Genomic DNA, 27,688 nt, shown 5'->3' with positions numbered 1-27,688 from the left:
CGTGTTGTGGTGTTATTTTCATGATGATCATGGACATTTATCGCATTAATTTAATCCTGTTTCCATCATCGTTCGAATCTCGTGCCGTTTGCATTGAATCGCAAACCGTCTGCTTTGAATCGCATGTCACTACGATCGAATGCGTGCAACCATTGTAGAATCGCGTTCCACTACGGTCGAATCTTATGCCACTACGATCAGATCGTGTGCCGCTACCATTGGACTTCTGAAAGGTAGATCAGTGGCGGGTCAAGCCTCTCCGAGGCCGTAGGCGTTATGGTAGACTCCTTCACCAAATCCATCGACGGGGGGGGGGTACATTTTTTACTGAAAGCTATTGAGTAATACATGGTTTTGTCGTTTCACTGAATATTTGTAAAACAAATTACTGCAAATGCAGCTATTTATTTATTATGTCAAAACGACATGCCTGAACCTCAAAAGAAAACATAATGCGATGCCCGCTTGCTCGTGATGAACAAAAATTAGATTTGGTAACCGCTTACAGGCACCCCGTTAAAATTTTAGGTGCGTATTCGGCTTGCGGGATTAACGTTTTGGCTAAGAAAAATCTTTACACCACTTTGCTGTTCTTGCTGAAATTTCGTGGTAGCCGTGAGTGTGTGGCGACTACGTTATAGCCTCACCACAGTCCGGAGCTGACGTCAACCGTCAATTCAAAATATCGGGCACTCTAATTCGAACACCCTAATTCAAGCACCCTAATTCGAGCAACCTTATTCGAGCACCCTAATTCGAGCAATAGTTACCAACTTAGCCAGACTAAACTATTTCCCGTTAAAAGATTATAAAAGCCGTCCCGCTGCGCAAATTCGAGCAGTTTCCAGCGCAGAAAATGCACCAAAATCTGCGCTGGCCAGCGCAGATTTTGGCTGCTCTCCCGCGCTGTTCTTCAGCGATTCCTGCGCTGGGTCGCGCAGTTCGGGCAGTTCGGACAGTTCGGACAGTTCGGGCGGCGGCGGAGCAAAAAAAAAACGGTCAAAAAATTTAAAAAAATAATGGCGCCCATTTTTGCGTCCGCTTCTTCCTCTCCTCTCCCTCCTTCACCCTGGCTTGCCTTACTTGAGCTTCAGCCCGTGCCTTCCGCCGCCAGCTGATTGGGTGTTGTGGTGTATGCGTTGATACTTATATGTGCATTGCGGTTATGTATTGTTATTGGTGGGTGTTAGCATTTATTAATTTGTGTGTGACCTTGAGACGCTGTGGGAGAAGCTGGATTGGGATTCAAAGTGTTATCGGTGTATTGATGGTTTATTTTATTTCGTGCCGCTGCTGATGAGACCATTCGATGCCCCTGCCAGTTGAAGGTGAAGAAGCCTATTTAAAACAAGCGTAGGAGAACGTCTAACACTAATCTAATATTTTTTAATTTGAACATGTTTGATGCTTCAACGACCTTCTAAGCATCATGTAGCAATGTATAGTGGCAATATTTTTTTTTAATGTGCCGAAATCTGTCTCGCGTTTTCGGGTCTCGTCACACACACGCACACACACAGCGCGGGTTAAGTGACCGTTCACTCTATCATGTCGCGATTCTCCACCCCGCCCGGCGCTAGGGATGAGGATGCACTACATGATAGCTGAACCAGCCTTTCTTCCGATAAGGTAGCCGTACTCGCTCGTGCGGGAGGGTGGGGGTTGGTGGAGGGTGCGTAATCGCGTGCGCGACTTCGGGGGCGAATGCTCTCGCGCTTCGTGGGTGCGTGCTGGCGTGCGCGCTTTCGTGCGTGCGTGCTCGCGTGCACGCGTACGTGCATGTGTGCGTGCGGGCGTGCGTGTGTGTGTGTCTGTGTGAGTTTGCGCGCGCGTGTTTGTGTGTTTTTGTGTGTGCGTGCGTTTGGAAACCCCAAAACTGTTTGATTCTGATGCGTACATTTTCATCCGCTGCGGCTACAAAGTTCATGCATTTTCGATTTCGCTACCTGACAGACAACACAACTATCGAAATGGCACCACGATCTTTATGATCGGTTCTGCTGTTGGGGGTGTTAAAAAGACACATGATTTAAGCAAACGTGCGTGTGATTTGTTGCACATTTATTTCTAATTCAGCTAGCGGACGCAAGTGGAAACAACATTTTGAATTGAATCCATACAAAAGAGGATTCTGGATTTGTTTATTACGATGCGCGTATGGTGCTGCACCTGTCCGTCCAGAATCTGGTGGCTTGTTGGTTTGGAGTAGTTATCATGACGCCGGTTGACCGGCAATGCCTTGGAATGGGTTCGGATCGGTAGGTCCATTCAGGATGCTGGTTTCACAATCAGGTTGCGTTCTTGATGCTGGTGGAACGGAAAGTGCGAAAATCAGCGCAAGGCTGAACGTGTCAATGCGAATTAGAGTTCTGCGCGATGCACAACAAACCCTCCAGCGTAAACTAGCGATTCTGTAGTCATTTTTACATTGCAGCAATTGAACTTATCGCTTTTTTTGGTTTGATTTGTGAAAATGCAACTTCATCGCCCCAATGTTTGTTAATGGCATTTTTGGCGCCACAACAGCTCGCGAGTATTGTCCACACGCGAGAAAGAGATAGCGCTAGGGAGGGAAAGAGCACGGACGATGGCTGACAGCGATTGGCCGTCTGACGCACCAACACATCCAAACCTTCGGCAGCGCGCTCAGGCGAGGGGAATGAGGCGGAGCCAGGGACGGGCAGCTCGACGAGCTGCTCGACAAATTTGCCGTTGGAGAGAAAAGGAAGGCATGATAAAATTCTCAGAACGGCATAACGCCTTCCGTTGCTTTGCACAGCGGGGTCGTTCCCACCACGCGTTCTCTTCTCTTTTCGTTCTCATCCGCTAGTGGACGTGCTCCCGTAACTGCGTAACCCGTGATAAAAACCATATTAAAAAATTGTATTTTGTGACATCTTGGGAATCCAAATAAAAAAGTGGTCTACCCACGAGGTAGCCAAAACTGGTGACCCCGACGTGATTCCCGAGATTCCCCGATCGACAAATTCATCATCGGCCCGCTTTCGCCTTTCCCCGCTGCACGGTTTCCGTTCGCCCCGGTCCGTCAACGCCGCGAGTAAAATCGGTACGTGTAGTGTGTGTAACAAGCGTCGCCGAGTGTCGTGCCTTTTTTTTTTTTTGCAAGGACAAAAACCGTGTTCGATCGAGTTTCCGCGCGTGCACATAATCGTCGCGAGTGCCCCTCACGCCCACGTGTGCATAATCGTCGCGTGTGCCCTTCACGCCCGTGTGTGCGTAATCGTCGCGTGTGTGCGTAAGTGTCGCGAGTGTCCCGTCCCGAGTGCATTGTTCTCCATACGCACCGACGTGTTTCCCTTGCATCGTGAACCCGCATCGCTACAGAGGATCGAGCCGCGGGTTACATCGCCGTCCCCAAAGAGAAGGAAGAGCAACGATTCCATCGTTCCAGCCCGGACAAAAGAAAGCGCTCCTTGTAAAGCCGTTGACTGCCGCCATTTTGCACGTTCGACGCCATTGACAGCCGCCATTTTTGTCTCGCTGAAGTAAGCCCAACTCCCGACTACCACGTCACTTCTTTTGTTCTCGCTTCTCGTGAAACCACGTGCTCGCAAGCGAATAAAAGATGATGCAACATAGTCCAGAACTTCAACCCGCTCCCCAAGCGGCAACGCACGATGCATCCCCGGTGAACACGGAGAGAACTGGCACGTCCCAAGCAACAAATGCCATGACAGCAGCAGAAACGGCAAGTGATCCTCGAGTGGAAGCAGCACAGGCCGTTCGACTGAGTGTACCCGAAATGGACCTGCACAATTTGCCTGCGTACTTTTGTGCACTGGAGCATTGGTTCGCCGCGACCGGAATCACCGCCAAAATGGACCATAAGCGCTACCACGTATTGATGGCCCAAATTCCTCTTCGAGTGTATAACGAGATCCAGCCGATAATCGAGAATGTACCTGCAACGGAACGGTACAATTACATCAAGCGGAACATCCTCCAGCATTTCGGGGAATCCCAGCGTAGCCGCCTCCATCGTCTCCTATACGGCATGGACTTAGGGGACCGTAAGCCATCCCAGCTGCTAGCTGAAATGCACCGAGCCTCCAGCGATACGTTGGCCAGTACGCTCCTCACCGACCTTTGGATCAACAAGCTTCCGCCACATGTGCAATCGGCCGTCGTTGCTGCACCCGGAAGTGTAACTGAGAAAGCTGCCGTCGCCGATACTATGGTGGAGTGCCTGTCCGCATCCAACAACACCAGTGTGCACCATGCCGTAGCCGGGGTGCGCACCACACCCAACGATTTCGAGCAACGCATTTCGCGCCAGGTGGACGAACTCACACAGCAACTTAACGACTTCATCACAGAGTGTCGTAACCGTGACCAACGCCAAAGTCGACCGCGCTCACGTCCACCAGTGGCATCTCGTGTCGGTACAGAACCATCTGAAGGAGAGTGCTACTACCATCGACGTTACGGGACAGCCGCCCGGACCTGCCGCCAGCCCTGTTCGTTTCCAGCCCCTGTTCAGCCTGAGGATACGCTGGAGATATCGGATCGCAGGTGGCTACCATCTCACCTGTGAGCAGTCGGTTGATGGTGATCGACCGACGAACCAACCAGCGTTACCTGATCGATACTGGTGCCGATGTCTCCGTGTTACCGAAGCCAGCCAACTACACCCCTCCGACGCCGTCCACCATGCGACTGTTTGCAGCCAACGGTACTCCGATCATGGTATTTGGTGAGTCCCTCCGTACACTTGATTTTAGTTTACGCCGCCCCTTTGTGTGGAATTTTATTATCGCGGACGTAAGCTCTGCTATCATTGGAGCGGACTTTCTTCGCCATTACCACCTTTTAGTAGACCTTCGACAGCGCTGTTTGGTGGATGCCCAAACCAACCTACGTGTGCCAGGACTTCCGGATACCACTCGACAAACCGCCGTCAAGGTGTGCGACGCAAATTCACCGATGGCCGACCTGCTGAACGAGTTTCCTACACTCATCACAAACTCACCGGGTGTGCGGATGCAATCCGAGGTGGTACATCGTATCGAAACAACGGGTCCTCCAACTTTCGCCCGTTCGCGTCGTCTTCCACCCGACAAGTACCAAGCAGCCAAAGCAGAATTCGACTCCCTCGTGCAGCTAGGAATTTGCAGACCGTCCAGTAGCAGTTGGGCCAGCCCGCTGCATATGGTTAAAAAGGCTGATGGTTCCTGGCGTCCGTGCGGTGATTATCTGTCCCTCAACGCGCGTACCACCCCTGACCGGTATCCATTGCCTTATCTACAAGACTTCACGATGCAACTGGGAGGAAAAACCGATTTCTCTAAAGTGGATCTACAGAAAGCCTACCACCAGATCTCCATCCATCCAGAGGACATCCCGAAGACAGCGATCATCACTCCTTTCGGCCTATTTGAGTACGTGACGATGCCCTTCGGATTACGCAATGCGGCGCAGACGTTCCAACGGCTAATTCACGATGTGCTACGCGGCTTGAACTTTGTGTTTCCCTATATCGACGACATTATAGTGGCCTCGAAGACACCAGAAGAACATCGCGAACACCTGCGACTGCTATTTGCTCGCCTCACGCAGCACGGTTTGACCATCAACCTTGCGAAGTGCGAGTTTGCCCAGCCTGAGATCTCCTTCCTGGGACACCGTGTTACGTCTGCAGGCATCCTACCACTGCAAGAGAAAGTCGACACCATACGTCAGTTCCCGAAGCCAAATACTGTCATGGAGCTTAAGCGATTTTTAGCGATGATCAACTTCTACAGGCGCTTCATCCCCCACGCGCTGCGAGCACAAGGACCGCTCCTGGAGATGATTCCCGGCAACAAACGGCGAGATAAGTCATCGCTGACGTGGACCCCAGCTACCGACACGGCCTTTGAGGACTGCAAACGGCAACTTGCACAGGCTACCATGCTGGTACACCCTGTACCATCCGCCGAACTATCACTGTGGTGTGATGCTTCCGACTTCGCTGCCGGCGCCGCCTTACATCAGGTCATCGACGGGCAGATGCAGCCGCTCGGTTTCTTCTCCCGAAAGTTCGACAACGCACAGCGCCGATATTCCACGTACGATCGCGACTAGCAGCTGTTTACTTGGCCGTCCGGTATTTTCGTCATCAGTTGGAAGGACGCTCTTTCCATATTTACACAGATCATAAACCTCTGGTTTATGCTTTCCGCCAGTCGCTGGATAAGGCCTCTCCTAGACAAGCACGGCACCTCGACTTTATTGGCCAGTTCACCACCGACATCCGACATGTTGAAGGCCAGGAAAACGTCAATGCCGACTTGCTGTCCCGAATCGAACCCATCCAGTCATCAACATCCATCGACTACGAGAAATTGGCCGAAGACCAGACCCGAGATCCCGAGCTCGCCGACATCCTCAGCGGGAAGACAAGGACGGACCTGGTCCTTCAACGAGTTCCAATACCTGGCAGCAGCATGGCTTTGTACTGCGATTGCCCCGCCGGCATCATTCGTCCGTATGTCACGAAACCGTTTCGTCAACAACTACTACGCGCGGTTCATCAGATGAGTCATCCCGGAGCGAAAACTACCACGAAGCTGATGACGGAGAGATTCGTCTGGCTGAACATCCGCCGAGATACGCGAGATTTCGTCCGCCACTGCTTAGCGTGTCAGGCTACGAAGGTGCAACGCCATACCCGCAGCCCTCTTGGACGCTACCCGGTACCGGATGCTAGGTTCGCACACATCAATCTGGACCTGGTTGGACCGTTCCCGATCAGCAATGGACATCGTTACTGCCTCACCATCATCGATCGCTTTACACGCTGGCCAGAAGCTATTCCCATCCCTGACATAACATCAACGACTGTAGCCGCAGCCCTACTCAGTGGATGGATAGCTCGCTTTGGCGTTCCATCGTTCATCACCACGGATCAAGGCAGGCAGTTCGAGTCGACGCTTTTCGCGGAGCTGAACCAGTTACTGGGCATCAAACATCTACGCACAACGGCTTATCATCCGCAGGCCAACGGCTTGATAGAACGATGGCACCGTACGCTGAAGGCAGCTATTTGTACCAAAAACACCGCTCATTGGACCGACCACCTTCCCATCATACTCCTTGGATTGCGCACAGCGTACAAAGACGACATCAAAGCTTCGCCAGCAGAGCTGGTTTATGGAAGCACGCTAAAGATCCCAGCGGAGTTTTTCAATAGCAGCCCGATGACCAGCCTACCAGACACCACCGAGTTCACCAAGTCGCTTAAGTATGCCATGAACACCATTCGCCCAACACAGACGGCCTGGCATGACAAAGCAACACCCTTCGTCCATTCGGATCTTCGGACATGCAGCCACGTCTTCGTCCGGAATGACACCGTCCGCCCAGCGCTTACCCCGCCGTACCAAGGGCCTTACAAGGTGCTTAGGCGTAGTGACAAGTCATTCGAAGTCCTGATCAACGAGAGGGCAACTAACATCTCTATTGACCGCCTGAAACCGTGCTACTCACTCCAGCAACCCGAGCCAGTGACACAGCTTACGCCACCATCTGCAGCAGAGTATACGCCACCACCACCAGCGCTACCACCACCAGCTTCACCACCATCAGCGCCACCACCACCAGCGCTACCACCACCAGCTTCACCACCACCGACAGAGCCGTCACCTCCGAACGACTTCTCGACCGGAGTTACGCGTTCACAGCGACGTGTCATCATCCCCGTTCGTTACCGGTAACTCCAGTCTAGCAGGGGAGCACTGTGGCGACTACGTTATAGCCTCACCACAGTCCGGAGCTGACGTCAACCGTCAATTCAAAATATCGGGCACTCTAATTCGAACACCCTAATTCAAGCACCCTAATTCGAGCAACCTTATTCGAGCACCCTAATTCGAGCAATAGTTACCAACTTAGCCAGACTAAACTATTTCCCGTTAAAAGATTATAAAAACCGTCGTTCCCACCACGCGTTCTCTTCTCTTTTCGTTCTCATCCGCTAGTGGACGTGCTCCCGTAACTGCGTAACCCGTGATAAAAACCATATTAAAAAAATTGTATTTTGTGACATCTTGGGAATCCAAATAAAAAAGTGGTCTACCCACGAGGTAGCCAAAAGTGTATATCAAATCAACAAACTTGTTTCGACAAAATACAATTCACATCTGTATAAAACTTTATAAAAAACAGATATGAACATGAGCAGCATGGACTGCCACCCTGCGCATCAATAAAAACCTCAATTTCAATACTTTTTTTGCCAATTTTTAATCGATATCAATGACTAGACTAAATGACTGGCTTTGTATGTTAAAGGATTTGGGTATGTTCATATTTTGGGTACTGTGGATACTGTTTCGAAGCGGACTTTCGACACTTGATCGCCTAGGCCAGCTCTGTCAAACTCATTTCATCAGAGGGCCGCAAGTACAGATTTTCAGTGATTCGCGGGCCGCAAAGTTGAGAATAAAAAATATACCTCAATATTTAAATAAAATACTGTAAAATCATTATTGTTGATAATGATAAGTCCCACCTCTTTCCCCAACACAGGTTTGAGAAGGACTTAAGTATCTTTACGATAATATTACTCTGATAATTATATTAAAATATTTTGTACGAGCAAATGGTGGCATCGGAAAACTCTCAGAGGAACTGTCCGAGTCATACACACACCCAAGATGACCAACATAGTTTCATCAAGAAAAAAATGTTATTCCCTAGCATCCTTTACGTAGCCCGCCAACAACCAATAAATGGATCTGGCGCACCACTTATCAGGACACAACTGCGACATGCATATGGCCAGTTCCACTAGTGCCAACCCCTGGCCCCAGGGTCTCTGGCACCAATGGCAGGCTCCAAGGCACTACCTTCCGAAACAGGAGAATATAATGTATCCCTTACGTAGCTCGCCAAGAACCAACTAATGGCTCCGGCGCACTACTTATCGGAACACAACTGCAACATGCATATGGCCAGTTCCACTAGTGCTAATGATTGGCTCTAGGGCACTACCTTCCGAAGCAGGTGAACTTAATGTATTGTATGTGGAATTTGCCACTTACAATCATCAATGAGTGAATCCTGTTGTGAACGGTACAAACCGTTAATTCCCCCAAATAGATCCCGAATATCCACTTGTACGCGCGCGTGTCTCAAACCTATGTTGAATCTTTCTTATATTTTTTCTAATTGTAATTATAGTATATAAAGAAAAATCTTATCAGCATCATAAAGATCGCGATGACAACTGCAGTTACATGGGACATCTACACTTATTTCATTGTTAAACAAATTGAATTTTGGGCCGGTCTGGTGGAACAGTCGGCAACTTGCACGACTTAACAACATGCCCGTCATGGGTTCAAGCCCCGAATAGACTGTGCTCCCATACGTAGGACTGACTATCCTGCTATGGTAACAATAAGTCACTGAAAGCCAAGCTCACTTCACTAGTGGGTACAGGCAGGCCTTGACCGACAACGGTTGTTGTGATGAAGAGATGAAGAAAAGATGAAGAAGAAACAAATTGACTTTTTGTACTCTTTGCTTCAAATCTGGAATCGTTCCTTATTTAAAAATGTGTGATGTTTTTCATTCATGCTATTTAAAAAAATTGTTTAATATACTTTTAAAGTCACATGCTATTTATTTTATCCTTATTATTGAAATAGGATATTTTTCATTTGTCGCGTTTTTTGCTAATTTCCAAGTCCTAAATATTCTGGTGGTATATTCATTTCTTATAAAAACAACCCGTTGTTTATGAATAATCTTGTTTAATTACGATAATTTTATCCGACGCAAATAGTAAGAACAGATTTTTGGTTTGCAGTGCTTACAGCACTTCTCAAAATATTCTCAAGAGCCAGTTGTACATACCTGGTCTAGGCGATCATACAAACCTTTAGGACGTTGAAATTACCTTACCTTGGAGAGGGCTCACCTTGGGTAGGAGGACATAAGTAGGGGAAAGCGGGGCAAAATGGGCATGTTAAGCAGTTTACTGAATATTCCTTTGAATATGTCACAAAACACAATTTTTTTTTCATTAGTGTATGCCAGAAATTGCCAAACAGGATGAAAACAACTTAAAATCATGAAAACAATGTAAAATAAAAGTTGATGTTTTACGAGAAGCTTTTTTGACACGCGGGGTAAAATGGGCATAGCGCGGGGTAAAATGGGCAAAATGGGCATGTGTAAACAAATTGTGAAACGTCAAAACACTGGGGCAAAATGGGCAACAACTGCGCTTAGATAATGGTCTATGCTTTTGCGCACGTTTCGTGAAATGTATTTTTGTTCTATCTTTTGTTTTGCAGGTCAGGAAAGCCCCTAAAATTGTTCCAAAAATATGTTATCAAAATTAAAACAGTTTTTACACGTTTAAATCTACAAAATCGAATCTTTTGAAGCTGTGCCTATTATCTTTATTGAGGCGACAAATACAACATCATAGCCTCACCAAGCGCCGTATGTCAAAAGCATCTGCCCATTTTGCCCCAAGCGTAACTGCCCATTTTGCCCCACGTGAAGCATTTTTATATTTTTTGTTATATTAGTAAAAATACTCATTCAATCGCCTTGATTTCTTCAGACAAATTGTATAGGATTATCATATTTTTAAAAATAAACAATGCAAAACTTCAACGAATCCCTGTGACACTAAATTAAGCTTATTTTCGAAGTGGCAAAAATTACATCAATTTGCTACTAAACCTTATTTTGCAATTTTCTTGGTTGTTTGTTATGCAATGGTTATGAAACTTATATGGTGTTCATAGAACACTCTAATGAATACATTTTGAGCATTGGAAAGTATCTTTGTAGTCAAATAATGCTTAAATTGAGGGTGTCCATTTTGCCCCACATGCCCATTTTGCCCCGCTTTCCCCTAAACTCCTTAAATGAGAAGTCGATAGATGATGGATAGGCTTAGTCCTATCCTGACAATCCGAACAAATCTGACCTGCCATGATCGGAGTTGGTTTTATTTATACTCAAAAGAAGTTAAAGGTCGGAAAGTTATCGTTTTCGCTAAGCTAGTTACGTTTGTGTTTTATTGACAAGAACGATGGTTCTAAACCAGGGGTCTCCAAACTTTTCAGTTACCGGGCCGCATTGCTTCACAATCAACTTTGTTGAGGACCATTTTGACGCTACTTTTAGAATGGGTGGAAGTTCAAATCTTGTTTTAATGAGTAAATACTAGCAAAATACATTCAATTTCTAGAGCTTTCTTTTATTGAATCTTGATTTTCGTCTTCCAGAATTAAAATAATAAATTTTGATTGGTTAGTCAGAAAAGAAAGCTTTTTAATTTAACCTTCACTCAGTCATCGCGGGCCGCATTAAAGGCTATTGAGGGCCGCATGCGGCCCGCGGACCGTAGTTTGGAGACTCCTGTAAACGATATTTTCTCTCCTACTTTACAGTTTCCAGCTCGTGTTTCATAGTACGGACGATTTGTTTTAAAATCGTCATCGTGAGCGTAACATGAAAACAATATTTTGCTTTTACGTTAGTGTTTACCTTAACAATGAATACTGAAGTACCGTCTTGCTTCGAATTACGGCCACTTCATTTTCAATCGGTCAGAGCGATAACTTCTTGCACGCGGGGAAAACTATTTTCATTCGAAAGTAACTGGAAATACCCTGTATTGCAGTATGTTTCTCTCAAGTGATCCGCTGACCACAGGTTGGATACCACTGCTTTAGATCAGCTGCTTTCTAAATGATCGAGCGTTGAGGGCCAGGAGAATGCAATTTTTTACACATACATTATTATATTATTACAGTTAATACACAAAATAACTGGTTTATGATATTATACAATGCGATTGGTTATATTGTTGTTTTTCTTAAATTATTGTATCATCCAAGCAAGTTTTAAATTCATTTTATTAAATTACAATTACTAAAATTGATTGTAAACATTGGAATTATAGTAAGCCGTATTTGGGTTATGAGTAATTTAATTATAGTAGCCTATGAATTTGTGTAGTTATAAGTTTTTTGTATGAAATACAATTCATTCTGTTTCTTACCGTACACCAAGCTGGTTTACTGCATTACCTCCAATAGGTTAAGGGCCCTGTTGGCGCTTAAATGGCTGCAAATTTATAGATTGTAAGTTTATAGGAAAAGGGTACATAGGATTACGTTAGTATTAGTGTTAGCAGGACTGTCAGGGTTATGACGAAAATATAAAAGGATTAGTAGCAATCAGACAGTCGACTCGGCAACATACTTTTGGAAATCACTAAAAATATCACAGTAGTTTATGAGCTATCGTTCATATGGTCCTTCGAACCGGATCCGAAATACGGATATTCTTTGCTAATTTTTTGTGGTTTATGCTATTTGGTTACCGAGCGACAAGTGGGAGTGCAAAGAAATATTGGATTTCTTAGCAGAACGGTGTGTTCTCCACTCCATTCGTGTTGATGCTACTGCTGCAGGAGCCGGACACTCATCGTTGGTTTGTGTGTGTGAGAGAGAGAGGACGTGAAGCCACGAAAGGAGCTGCGTATCTGTGGGCTGTCGGTAAACAGCAAAAGACGAACTGTGCTACGACGAAAGGTGCGAAGTTGTAATACGGTGAATAGCTGAATTTAGTGCGTGCGTGAACTTTCCATTAATAACATATTTGTGGATAATTAGTGTCAGCGCAGAACATTTTCGAACGCGTGAGTGTCGTTCCACCGTAGTAGTGGAGTGGGTGTGCGTGAGTGACTATCCTAGCGCCATACTTGGCACCCAAAGCTGCGCGCGTATTAGTTCAGGTGTCGACAACTTCCAGGGGTACGGAACTCATTGCTGTGCGTTTTATTAAAAATTGTGTTAAGAAGTGCCTAAAGAACAATTATTGGGAGCAAAATGCCAGCAGCAGATAAACGAGTGAAAATGTTCAATTTAAAGAGGGTAGAAATTATGAACACTTAGCAAGATTTCGAAGAGTTTACGAAATCCTTTGATGCAACCATCGATGCATATCAGATACCTAGTCGGTTGGAACAGTTAGAAGAGTTGGTTAGTGAGTTCACGGAATTACGTAAAGCATTCAACGAAACGGTAGATGATTCGGGAGCGTTCGATATCATGCAAAAAGATCGGCGTGAATTTAACAAACGGTCTCACGAAGTAAGGGCATTTTTATTAAAAAATAGTTCCAATTCTGGGGCGTCGAGTGGGTTGAACACTACACAGGTTAACACAACTATTAGTGCAGGAACTCAAAATCATCTGCGCCTTCCTAAGGTTGACCTTCCAAGCTTTGATGGTGAAATAACAAAATGGCTTACGTTCAAAGACAGATTTTCATCCATGGTGCATGACTCGACAGAAATGCCTGAAGTGTTAAAATTGCAATATTTATTATCGGCGCTTAAGGGTGATGCTGCGCATCAATTTGAACACATGCAAATAACGGCCGATAATTATTATGTGACATGGGAAGCTTTGCTAAAACGTTATGATAATTCTAAGGTGTTAAAAAGGGAATATTTCAAGGCATTTTATTCTCTAGAATAAATGAAAACCGACTCAACGGAAGAATTGGCACGTATCGTGAACGAAGCAAGTAGATTAGTCAGAGGGTTAGAACGTTTGAACGAGCCTGTTGACAAGTGGGACACTCCGTTAACAAGTTTATTGTTTTACAAATTGGACAGTAAAACTTTAGTGGCGTGGGAGCAGTGCTCGGTGGATTTCAAAACAGATGAATACAAAAATCTTGTGGAATTTTTGGAACAGCGAGTGAATATTTTAAAGAGCTCTGCGCAAAATATTTGCAATCAATATTCGGCTAATTCGATCATGGTGACCGGCAGGCAGGCGAGAAGAGATGGTAGGATTGTGGCATTACCAGTACAGCAAACGAACAATACATTTAAAGGGTATCTGAAGTGTCCACTGTGCAACGAACAGCATCCTTTGTATGTGTGTGAGAGATTCGAAAGAGCGTCAGTGATAATTCGAGAGGAGATAGTAAGAAAACATGGCTTTTGTTTTAATTGCTTGCGAAAGGGACACTCATCACGTGAGTGTACATCGACGTATGTGTGCCAGCAGTGTAAAAGAAAGCACCATTCGAAACTGTGTAAGATAGGAAGATTATCTGAAGTGGAAGTGGTTCCGTCAACGTCAAGATTAACTGCTACGGCTCAAGCAAATTGTTCGAAGAAAACAGTTATATTGTCCACCGCGCAAATTATAATTCTAGATGTTAACAATCAGCCATACAAAGTGAGAGCATTACTCGATAACGGTTTTCAATTAAATTTCATCACGGAGAGAGTGGCACAAGAACTCAGATTGAAGAGAGCCCGCGTGAGTGAACAGATAGCTGGTGTGGGTGGAGCTATTATGAGAGTTGCAGGATCAGTTGTGGGTACCATTCGATCACTCACCACTGAGTACACAACATGCTTAGAATTTTTAATTTTGCCAAAAATTGCTACCGATTTACCATCCGAAACAATGGACGTACGAGGTTGGAAGTTACCAAAAGGTTTTCGATTAGCGGACCCTACTTTCTATGAAAGGGGCTCAATAGATATGTTGATCGGGGCAGACACCTTTGTTGAAATGATAAAGGCAAAAAAGATAAAGCTTGATCATGATTTGCCAACACTACTTGAAACAGAATTAGGTTGGATTGTGAGTGGTGCATATAAGCATAATAATTTGAATCAATCAATGGCATGCACAATTGTTAGTCAAGGGGGAGAAAACGACATAGCTTCTTTGATGTTTGATTCTTTAATATCGAAGAAGTTCAAGATCAGAATTCGTGGAACGTTGAGGAACGAGAATGCGAAGATCATTTTCGAGCAACAACAAGGCGTGATGAGAATGGAAGATATGTGGTGCGATTACCACTCAAGGCGGAGAGGGAATTGGGAGAGTCCAAGGAAGTAGCCTTACGGCGACTGATTGGACTTGAGAGAAGATTTGAGAGGGAACCGAAGGTGAAGGAAGCATATGAAGCATTTATGCAGGAATATATTACTTTGGGGCACATGAGTGTGTAGCGGGTTCACGGAGCTTAGTCTCACGGCTGTGTCGTTACCAAAAAGAAGGCTTTATTCTTATTTTCTTCTATTCTTATAAACTATCCTAATCCTCTATCCTAATCTATAAACATAACCTAGCTATAATAATTCCCAATTATTATGGGATCAAGGTTGCTACACTACACCCCACCAGTAACGGAGTTACGACCTAATTTAAAATATATGCTGGCTTAATTCTATCGATACTAACAGATTCTGATTTTCCATTAATGTCTAAAATAAAAAATTTTCTAAGGCGTCTTATAACATGGAACGGGCCTTCATATGGGGGTTTTAAACCTGTCCTAACCTTGTCCACCCTCACAAAAACGTTTTTGCATTTGTCTAAATCCTTGGAAACGTAAGGGTGCAAATTTGTTTTGACATTGCTTTCGATTGGTTTGATTGATTTCATTATCTTTTTTAAATTTTCTGTGAACTCATGGTCACTGGATAAATAATGTGTGTCTGGTTTGAATATTTCTGATGGTAGACGCAAAGTTTGCCCATATACTATCTCTGCCGGGGTAGCATTTAAATCTTCTTTATGCGAAGCTCTTATTCCCAGTAGAATGATTGGTAATCTTTTTGCCCATGGCACGGACACGTCTGAGGCTTTGATGGAGTTCTTCAGCTGACGGTGAAATCTTTCCACCATGCCGTTTGCTTGAGGATGGTAGGCGGTGGTTCTAATGTGGTGTGTACCTAAAAACTTTGTCAGACTATCGAACAGTCTACTCTCAAACTGTCTACCTCTATCAGTAGTGATAGTTCCCGGGCAACCAAATCTGGAAATATACTCTTTTACAAAAGTCCAAGCTACTGTTTCCGCGGTAATTTCTGGGATTGGATAGCATTCTGGCCATTTCGTGAATCTGTCCATAATTGTTAAAATATATGACATCCCTTCTGAGGGTGGAAGAGGCCCTACAATATCCATATGGATATGATCGAATCTTCCAGCAGGAATTGCAAATTTTCCCAAAGGTGATTTTGTGTGTCTGCTGACCTTTGCCCTTTGGCATGCTATACATGTGCGAGCCCATCTCCCAATATCTGCATTCATTGCAGGCCAGAAAAATCTGGTTGTTATCAACTTCCTGGATGCTCTTACCCCAGGGTGTGAGAGGTTATGAACACTATCAAAAATAGATTTTCTTAATGTGCCAGGCACGTAGATACGATTATTACCCGTAGAGGTTTCAAATTGCAAGTTGTATCCATCTACGTTTTTAATTTCCAAAGTGTATTTTGATGTTTTATTGCTAGATTTAGATTTGAAAATGATTTGTTCCAGTTGCTCATCACAAGCTTGATGAGTAAAAAATTCATTACAGTCTATTTTTTGTGATAATTCATTCAATTCAATTCTTGAAAGAGCGTCTGCAACTATGTTGCTCTCACCTTTTATATATCTTATGTCTGATGTAAATTGTGATATGTAGTCCAACTGTCTATATTGACGAGGCGATTTATCTGTTTTTGATGCTAAAACTGTTATAAGTGGTTTATGATCAGTCTTCACAAAAAATGTTCGGCCTTCTAAAAAATACCTAAAATGTTTAATTGAAGCAAAAATTGCTAAAAGCTCTCTATCGAATGTGGAATAGCGTTGTTGTGTCTGAGTTAACTTTTTAGAAAAGAAACCTAGAGGTTGCCATTTGCCATTGCCATACTGCTGTAAAACTGCGCCCATTGCAACGTCTGAGGCGTCTGTTGTTAAAGAGTATGTTGTATTCTCTTTTGGATGTGCTAGTAGGGTTACATTCGCCAACTCAGATTTTAGCTTATTTATGGCATCAGCGACATTTGCTGGTAATGAAAACAAAGTTTTCTTATGTTTGTTGTGATATGCTACCAAGTCGTGCAGAGGTTGCATTGTTTTAGATATGTCTTTTATGAATCTATGATAGTAGGTCAACATACCCATGAATCTCTGCAGACCTTTAACCGAAGTAGGGAGAGGAAATTTTGTAATTGCATCTACTTTATCGGATGAAGGCCTAATGCCTTCAGGGGATATGTTGTGTCCTAAAAATTCTATTGTTTGAACCCCAAAAATGCATTTAGAAGTTTTTATTTTAATGTCGTTTTCTGACAGACGTTGTAAGACTTCTTCTACGTGCTTCTTATGTTGACAAGCATCTTTGCTTGCGATCAAAATATCGTCTATGTAAACGAAAACATAACTCAAATCACTAAATATTCCATTTATGAATCTCTGAAATGTTTGACTTGCATTTCGAAGACCAAATGGCATTCGAGTAAATTCAAACAGTCCAAAAGGTGTGACAATTGCTGTTTTAGAGATATCCTCCTCAGCTACTGGAATGAGATGATACGCTTTGACTATGTCTATCTTCGAGAAGATACTGCAACCATTTAGATTTAATGTAAAATCCTGAATATGAGGAATCGGATATCTATCTGGAATCGTTATAGCATTTAATCGACGATAGTCTCCGCAGGGTCTCCAATCTTGATCAGCTTTTGGAACCAAATGTAATGGAGATGAAGCTGATGAAGATGACGGACGGCAGATTCCTAAGTCCATCATTAGTTGAAATTCTGCCTGAGCTGCCTTATATTTTACGGCGTCTAGACGCCTCGGCTTTGAAAAAGGCAGTGCCCCTCTGGTGGTGATGTAATGAACCACTGAGTGCTGAACTGGTTTGCTGTAATCCGGTGGAGCAGTTAGTGATGGAAACTTGTCCAATATGGTTTTGAACTTTCCATCTACTTGAAATAATTTAGGCGTCGGTGTATCGACACTAGCTATTGATCCTTTTGAAAAGAGACTGGTCAGTGGATCGATCAGTTTTTTGTTCTTTAAATCCAAAAGGATTCCAAATTTTGCTAAAAAATCAGCTCCAATTAGAGGTCTATTGACCGAAGCAAGCACAAATTCATGCTGAAACTCGCGTCTCAACCCAAGGGAAACTTTTAACATTTTTGTTCCGAAAGTGTCTATAGTGCTTCCGTTAGCGGCTGAAAGTTTATTTATTGGTGTTTTAGTTATTTTTCCGAACATATACTGAGGAATAACTGAAATATCTGCCCCTGAATCCATTAAATAAGTAAGTGCACTGAGAGGATCATGAACGAAAAGTCGACAGGAATGTTTACCAATTGAAACTGGCAGGGTTGCTCCGAAACCTGTCAATAACGAAGCAATCTTTAGTTTTTTTCATTAGATTTCCAGAAACACGGTTTGACACAAGAATTTGCTTCTTTCCCATATTTTTGATGGTACCAACAGAACCTTGACTTGCTTGGACGCCTTTGATTTTGATTGCGCTGAAATGATCTGTCAATTCCCTTATTTCTGACTGTAGTGATGCAATTTCATCGATGTTCTGGGAAGCTTGGGAAGAATGTGTGTTGATTCGAATTTCATCTATGTTTTTTTCCTAATGATGCTTCCCATATTTTGTCTGCAATTTTCAATAGCTCTGAAATATCTCTATCTCCTACGGCAATCAAAGCTACTTCTATTTGCTTTGGTAATCGCCCTAACCAAAGTCTTTTAATGAAACTTGTTGACACTTCAGTGCTACTGCCAGCGAGTTGTGACATTTTCCTAAAAAAAACTGACGGAGAATCGTCTCCCATCTCCGCATGAAAAACTAATCGTGAAATACGTTGTTCCTCGCTAGCAGAAAAACGTTCTATAAGTTTGCCTTTTAAATATTTATATCTATCTTCAGCAGGAGGATCTTGAATAATGTCCATCACCCTCTCGAATGTCTCTGGTACCATGACACTCAACAGGTGTATGTATTTGGTTTGGTCTCTGACAATGCGAGCGGTTTCGAATATCGGTTCCGCTTGTATAAACCATCCTACTGGAGAGCTAGCCCAGAATTGTGGCAACTTAATTGTTGAAATTTCCCCAGAGGCAGAGGGAGTAGTGAGTTCAAGCTTTTCGTCTAATGACATAGTTGCAATATCTTATAATGTAATATGCAGAAAAAGAAAATTGAATGTGGGTAAATGAAATTTAAATGAGAGACTCGCACGGTAAATGCAGGGATAATTTAATGAAATCACCAATCGCGCCTAGTTGTTTTTTATGTAAACCTAGCTGATCGAACCCTATTGCATATTAAAAAAAAATAATAATTGAATCTAAAAATATATTAGTTTAGACACGCTTTTACGCAATATGAAATCGAAATCACTTCAAACGTTGTACTTATACTAATTTTGTTTCACTTTAAATCACGCATGGCATAATGTTACGCACCGCACTGTATATTCTCAATTCGAACGTGGTATTTTAACTTGGAACGGTAAATGTTGTGCAAAAATTGTAATTGTTATTATTTCTTTTTTTTTTTAAACTAGACGTATTTTTACGTAATGCACTGTACAATTGCTCACTATTGTCTTATTCCTGTTCTTCACTTGGCAATACTCGTGTACTCACATGATACCTGTAGAGAACGCTGCAACTGCCGATGGCCGTGGTGTGAAGCTGCTGATGTGGATGTTCGTACCGATCTTCGTAGATCGGTGTGGCGACAGGGACCAGTATGTGTGTTGCAGAATCTGGCCTCTCGTGCCACTAGCTATGGCAATGCAGCGGGGTTAGAAGGGACGGGGGCGTGCCGATAACTGCGATCGTCTGATACCGCTGGGTACGGCGATGATGAGTAGAATTAGTTGTCCCTTATCGTTGCCTCGACGGTTATTAATGGCGATGACACCTCAAGGTAGATGCGAATACTGCTTCTCTCTCCAAATTGCTTGGTGTATGCGGTGGATGCGCCTCGTGGTCGGCGCGAAAATTGCTTCTTTCTTGGAAATTGCCCCCGCGATAGCGGTACCTCGTGGTGTGCGAGTTGGCTCTTTTCGCGATGGCGGCACCTCGTGGTGGGCAAAATGGTTACTTTGCGATGGCGGGTCTAAGACGAGAGGGTCCTCTTCACGATTGTGGCAATCGAAATATATTACGATTGTGGCAAACGAACGTAGCGTTTCGCTCGATTGCGCGGTACGATTTTAAACGGCCAAAAAATAGCGGCAGGCCTTTGGCGTAAGGTATAACCAAAACGCTCGAGCTGTGCTCGTGTCGTACAGGACTGAACTAGAGAGCCCGCTTTTCTCTCTCTCTCTCTCTCTCAGTTAAACGACGTTAATAATGCCGTGTGGCGCGTTACCAGCGAGATGTCAATGATCGCGTGAAGAATGGCTTACACTTTCTCCGGTTTTAACTTGTGCAGCACTATCACTATATACGATCACGTTGTGACGGAACTTATTGATCACGTCGGGGTCACCAATGTAGCGGGTTCACGGAGCTTAGTCTCACGGCTGTGTCGTTACCAAAAAGAAGGCTTTATTCTTATTTTCTTCTATTCTTATAAACTATCCTAATCCTCTATCCTAATCTATAAACATAACCTAGCTATAATAATTCCCAATTATTATGGGATCAAGGTTGCTACAAGTGTTTTGGGGCACGGTTACTATATGCCGCACCACGCTGTTTTCAAGCAAGATAGCACCACGACTAAGTGTCGTGAAGTTTTTGATGGATCGTGCAAAACGTCAAATGGTCGATCTCTCAATGATATATTAAAAGTAGGTCCAACAATACAGCAAGGCACTACGGATATTTTATTAAGATGGCGACGTAGAGCCATAGCAGTGGTCGGTGATGTTGAAAAAATGTACCGACAAGTGTGGGTTCATGAGGAGGATCGAAAGTTCCAACGAATACTTTGGAGATCACATTCAAGCGAAAAAATAAAAACATATGAGCTCAATACAATAACGTACGGAACGGCAGCAGCGCCATTTCTTGCTATACGAACCCTAAATCAGGTGCTAGAAGACAATAAGGAAAAATACCCACTAGCAGCATCGCGTATAAATGATTTTTACGTGGATGATTTTATTTCTGGTGCGGATTCAGAGAATGAAGCAAAACAGTTGTGCGAAGAAACCAAGGCAGCGTTAGCAATGGGTGGGTTTCCTTTACGAAAATGGGCTTCTAATTGTCCCCATATATTACCATCTGAAACCGAAATTGATAATGTACAAAGGGTAATTGAATTGAAGTCAAGAGAGGGTGCAGTATCAACATTAGGACTTGTGTGGAATCCGATCTTAGACACTTTAGGTGTAAAAATTAGTGAACCAGAAACTTGTGAGATATATACAAAAAGATCGATTATAAGAACAATCGCAAAAATCTATGATCCATTGGGGATTGTGGATACAGTTAAAGCAAAAGCAAAACAATTCATGCAAAGAGTTTGGTCATTAAAAAGAGAAAATTGTGACTCATACGGGTGGGATGAAGAAATTCCACAGCAAATGAGACAAGAGTGGGAAGTGTTTGAGAGGCAGTTAACACATTTACAAGAAGTACAAGTACCGAGATGCGTAACGATAGTAGGAGCACGTAATATTCAAATAAACGGATTTTGTGATGCTTCTGAAGAGGGTTATGGAGCTTGCGTATATGTGAGAAGCACGAATGGAGAGGAAATAGTTTCGCGATTATTTGTATCGAAATCAAAGGTCACTCCATTAGCTACAAAACACACAATAGCTAGATTAGAACTATGCGCAGCTCATTTATTAGGAAAGCTATTGGTAAAACTGAAAAGGGCCACAGAAGATCGATACGAAACATTTTGTTGGACAGACTCTAGCACAGTAATTTATTGGTTGAAATCGTCTCCAAGTCGTTGGAAAACATTCGTGGCGAATAGAGTATCACAAATACAAAATGCAACAAAAGAATTTGAATGGAGGCATGTGCCTGGGATTCATAATCCAGCAGATGCGGTTTCGAGAGGTAGAAATCCCGCAGAGGTTGTTGAGGATAAGCTTTGGTGGCATGGACCAGATTGGCTAGTCAAAGACCCAGAACATTGGCCTAAAAATATAGTCAGGAAACACTTGTGAGACAGCGAAAGAAGAAAAACAAACGAAAACTACATTAACATGTATGGTGAAAGAGGAAAGTTTTATAAACAAACTATGCGAGAGAGTAGGCTCATTCACAAAACTAAAAAGGATTGTCGCATATTGTCATCGTTTCTTCGATCGTAAGCGAATCAATCGCAAATCTTGTTTTGAGTTGAGGGAACTAAAACGAGCTGAAAAGACAATCATTCGATTGGTTCAAAATGAAGTCTATGCAACTGAATACGAGTGTATCAAACAAGGGCAACAAGTAGTGCGAAAATCACCATTGAGAGCGATTAGACCAATACTGGACAAAGATAATGTCATGAGAGTAGGAGGTCGGTTGTCAAACGCCGACATAAAAGTCGAACAAAAACATCCTGTTATTATTCCAGGAAAGCACAGGATTGCAGAGTTGATTGCCGACAAGTACCATAAGATACTTCGTCATGCTGGGGCTCAACTGATGATAAACACTATGCAGTTAAGGTTTTGGATAGTGGGAGCGCGCAATGTAGCGAAACGTACAGTTTTCAACTGTGTGAAATGTACTCGTTGTAGACCAAAACTGATTCAGCAGCCAATGGCTGATCTTCCAGAGCAGAGGGTGAGACAAGCTAGACCGTTCTCAATTAGCGGTGTGGACTACGCAGGACCGATAATGGTAAAGGGCACACACCGACGGGCGGTGCCCACAAAAGGCTATATTTCAATATTTGTTTGTCTCGTAACAAAAGCAGTTCATATCGAACTTGTATCAAATCTAACCTCTTCTGCATTTTTAGCTGCACTGCGTCGATTCGTTGCGAGGAGAGGGCATGTTACGGAATTGCATTCGGATAACGGCACAAACTTTCGAGGTGCGAACAATAAGTTGCGCGAACTGTATAAATTACTAAATTCTGATACACATCAAGACGAGGTTGTAGGATGGTGCGCCGAACGAGACATGAAGTGGAAGTTTACACCCCCAGCTGCACCACATTTTGGAGGTCTGTGGGAGGCCGCGGTGAAATCTATGAAATTTCATTTAAAGCGCGTGTTAGGTACAGGGCATTTAACGTTTGAAGATTTATCAACCTTATTAGCCGAAATAGAAGCATGTCTAAATTCTCGACCAATTACGGCAATATCAGAAGATCCAAATGATATGGAAGCACTTACCCCAGGGCATTTTTTGGTAGGGAATCACTTACAAACGGTCCCGGAGGTAGACTTCGCAGATGTGCCAACAAACAGATTAAACCATTGGAGACTGATACAAAAACACATGCAACACATTTGGAATCGTTGGCATCGCGAATATTTAAGTACATTGCAGAAGCGAGCAAAGTGGAACAAGAATGCTATATCGATTGAGCCAGGAAGATTAGTAATCCTACAAGAAGACAATGTTGCAGTATGTAGATGGCCGATGGCAAGAGTAGTGGATTTACATCCAGGAAAAGATGGTGTTACACGAGTAGTATCGTTGAAATGCGCAAATGGCAAGGAAATTCGTAGGCCAATTCATAGAATAGCTCCTTTACCTATAGAATCGTAAATTGAAATCAATAATTGGAATTATGTGGAATTAAGATGAGGAATTTTAAGAAATCAAATAGGAATATGAAAATGAATTCAATCATTACTGAATATGAAAAACATTCGTTTTTGGTGACCGGGAATGTTGGCGCCTAAATGGCTGCAAATTTATAGATTGTAAGATTATAGGAAAAGGGTACATAGGATTACGTTAGTATTAGTGTTAGCAGGACTGTCAGGGTTATGACGAAAATATAAAAGGATTAGTAGCAATCAGACAGTCGACTCGGCAACATACTTTTTGGAAATCACTAAAAAATATCACAGTAGTTTATGAGCTCAGGCCCAGAACCCAGAAGCGTACAGTGATTGAAGCAGAATCTTTTCGCCGTTATTCTGAAGAAGTTTTAAGATGAACCCGAACTCCACTGGATCCTCAAGCGCTGCAGGTAGTAGCATAGTTTCGTCGAATCTTCCTGGCATCGAACGTCTTACCGGTAGAGAAAATTGGGACACTTGGAAGTTTGCGGTACAAACCTTCCTTGAGCTCGAAGATCTCTGGTGCGTGGTAAAGCCGAAAAAAAATGACGACGGGAGCTACGTAGCCGTGGATGCAGGCAAGGATCGCAAGGCAAGAGCAAAAATCATCCTTCTTCTTGATCCGTTGAATTATGTGCACGTCAAGGAAGCAACGACAGCAAGAGAAGTTTGGGCTAAGTTGGAGAGAGCTTTTGAAGATTCTGGTCTTACTAGAAGAGTCGGAATGCTCCACAAGCTGATAAAAACGGATTTGTCGTCTTGCGAATCCATGTCCGAATACGTTAACCGCATAATTTCAACGTCGTATCAACTCAACGGAATAGGCTTTGCGATTTTTGAAGAGTGGATTGGAACGCTTCTATTGGCTGGTTTGTCTGAGCAATATCGTCCAATCATAATGGCTTTGGAAAATTCAGGTGTAGCCATTACTGGAGACGTTATCAAAACAAAACTTCTTCAAGAAGTGCCAGCCACATCCACTGAACCAGCGTTTGTTGCAAAAAGGAAAGTTTTTGAAAAAAAATTTAAAGAACAGAATCCTCCGAAAGGGCCGAGATGTCGGAAATGTTCCAAGTACGGCCATATAGCAAAGGATTGCTACAGTTCGAAAAAGGAAAATACGTTTTGCACAGTGCTTTCTACTATCGGGACAGCCAACGGTGAAGATTGGTATTTTGATTCGGGAGCTAGTGTTCACATGACACGAAACGCGGAACTCCTACAAAATGTGAAGCCATCGAATGGTATTGTGGTAGCGGCTAACGGCGCTAATATGAAAATCGCCGGAACGGGATCGTACATAGCGAAGCCTTTGTGTAGCAACGATGAGATTCCTGTTTGTGATGTTCAAGTATTACCAGACCTATCAGTGAATCTAGCCGGTCTCGTAGTACAGTCGTCAACTCGTACGACTTAACAACATGCCCGTCATGGATTCAATCCCCAAATAGACCGCGCCGACATACGTAGGACTGACTATCCTGCTATGGGGGGGAATCAATTAGTCACTGAAAGCCAAGCCCACAAGTGGGTACAGGCAGGCCTTGACCGACATCGGTTGTTGAGCCAAAGAAGAAGAAGAAGAATCAGTGAATCTATTGTCCGTCAACCAGATCGTCAGGAAAGGATACATCGTCGTTTTTAACAACGATGGATGCAAAGTGATTGACAAAGGTGGCGATGTCGTAGCTACGGGCAGCCATGAAAACGACCTCTTCAAGCTTCAAGAACGCAAGCAAGGTAAGAAAAATGCTTTGGCGGTTTCATCTACAGGAAGCTTGGAGTTATGGCACCAACGGATGGGACACCTAAACATCAACGGTGTGCGCAGCCTCGCTAACGGATTGGCAGATGGAGTCAATATTGACGGAGGAAGCATGGCCGACTGTAAGGTGTGTCCGATGGGGAAACAGAGTCGCCACCCGTTCAGCAAAGAAGGATCGCGTGCGGCTGAGATATTAGATTTAGTTCATTCTGATATCTGCGGGCCAATGGAGATTAAGTCACTAGGTGGAAACCGTTATTTTATTGTCTTTATTGACGATAAATCCCGCCGGGTGTGGACATACTTTTTAAAAACTAAATCGGAATCTGAGGTTGCGCAAGTTTTCCAGGCTTTTCACGCAATGGTGGAACGGCAATCCGGAAGAAAGCTTAAGGTCCTCCGAACAGATAACGGTAAAGAGTACGTAAATGCTACATTCAAAAAACATCTGAATAAGCACGGAATATTTCATCAGGAATCCAATGCGTACACCCCGGAACAAAACGGTATGGCGGAACGAGCGAACAGATCGATCGTAGAACGTGCAAGGTGCATGCTTTACATGGCAAAGCTTGCAAAACATTTTTGGGCGGAAGCTGTGGCAATGGCTGTATATTTGCTGAATCGTTCCCCAACCAAAGGCAACGAAGTAACTCCGGAGGAAGCATGGACAGGAAAGAAACCCAACCTTTCCCATATAAGGATATTTGGAACACGTGCGATGGTCCTAGTACCAAAACAATATCGCAAGAAGTGGGACGCTAAATCAGAGGAGTGCATTCTGACTGGTTTCGATGAGTTAACCAAAGGGTATAGATTGTACAACATCAGATCGAAGAAAATAACAGTCAGTCGTGAAGTAAATTTCATTAATGAAGGTGTAGCTGTTCCTATCCAAGAAAATTCAAGCAGAAGGAATATGATTCTCCTTGAACATGAAGAGACTGTTTCTCTTTCACCGAATACTACATCACAAATGGAGGTAGTTTTGAGTGAAAATGAGGACGAGGACAGCGACAGCGAATACTTCACGGACGCGAACAATGAAACTTCTGAAGATACCGATGGAACTAGTAACGAATGTGACGAAACAGTGGTCGATGATGATGCAGCTGTGAACAGCGAAACTCTCGTTATACCATCTCAATCGCAAATCCTGAGGCGAAGCAGTCGGACGCGTAAAGTCCCAGAGAAGTATAATGATTGTATAATCCCACATGGCTCTGGTCTTTTCAGCAATGTTACCAGTTTAAATATCATGAGCAGCAATTCAAGCGAGGATCCAATCACACACCAGGATGCAATGTCGCGTAACGATTCAGAACGTTGGAAAGTAGCGATGCAAGAAGAATATCAAGCGTTGATTGACAACAGCACATGGAGATTGACAACACTTCCAGAAGGTAGGAAAGCAATCAAATGTAAATGGGTGTTTAAAACAAAACATGATGCCGCTGGAAAAGTCAACCGCTACAAGGCGCGCTTGGTGATAAAGGGATATTCTCAGCGAAAGGGGGTAGATTATAACGAAACATATTCACCCGTAGTTCGTCATAGTTCCCTGAGATATTTATTTGCACTAGCGGCCAGAGATAATCTTTTGGTGGATCAGATGGATGCAATAACTGCTTTTCTACAAGGAGATTTGGAAGAAGAGATATACATGGAGCAACCACCGTGTTTTGAGCAGCTTGGCAAGCAAAACATGGTATGTCGATTGAACAAAGCGTTGTACGGACTAAAACAATCAAGTCGTGTCTGGAATACGAAGCTAGATGCAGCACTGAAACAACTGGGTTTGGAGCAATCGAAGTATGATCCATGTTTATATTTCTATAATGGCAAAGGAAATATGCTGTTTGTAGCCATTTATGTGGACGATTTAATGATTTTTAGTGACAATGAAGAAATGAAGAATCAACTGAAGACGAAATTTAGCAGTATGTTCCGGATGAAGGATTTGGGACCAGCTAAACATTGTTTAGGGATTCGTGTGAATTATTTAAATGACGGAATTGCACTTGACCAGGAAGCCTATATAGAAACTATCCTATCCCGGTTCAAAATGCAAGACTGCAAAGCTGTTGCTACTCCTATGAACTCTTCCATAAAACTAACTAAGGAAATGTCGCCACAGACAGAAGAAGAAAAGGAAGAGATGTCAGCGGTGCCTTATCAAGAGGCTGTAGGGTGCCTAATGTACCTAGCTCAATGCACCAGACCTGATATCCTGTTTGCAGTGAATCAGCTGAGCCGATACAACAATAATCCTGGATCGTGTCACTGGCAAGCTGTAAAACATCTTATGCGATATCTAAGAGGAACGGCATCGATGAAACTCAAATATTCCAGAAAAGGTAACGAGCAAATAATTGGATATTCAGATGCTGATTGGG

At 43.6% G+C, this 27,688-nt stretch overlaps 1 protein-coding gene across 1 annotated transcript; it reads left to right on the top strand.

Annotated features, from left to right (window-relative positions):
- The first annotated feature begins 3,586 nt into the window (after window positions 1-3,586).
- LOC120908862 lies at window positions 3,587-4,555 on the top strand. Its single transcript, XM_040320314.1, has one exon. It carries the CDS (start codon window positions 3,587-3,589, stop codon window positions 4,553-4,555), a length of 969 nt encoding a protein of 322 aa, XP_040176248.1.
- Window positions 4,556-27,688: the final 23,133 nt, after the last annotated feature.

Source organism: Anopheles arabiensis, chromosome 2 (genome assembly GCF_016920715.1).
Source record: "Anopheles arabiensis isolate DONGOLA chromosome 2, AaraD3, whole genome shotgun sequence".
Taxonomy (NCBI): Eukaryota; Metazoa; Arthropoda; class Insecta; order Diptera; family Culicidae; genus Anopheles; species Anopheles arabiensis.
Note: the sequence above shows the minus strand (reverse complement) of the source record. Positions and strands in the feature narration are given on the sequence as shown.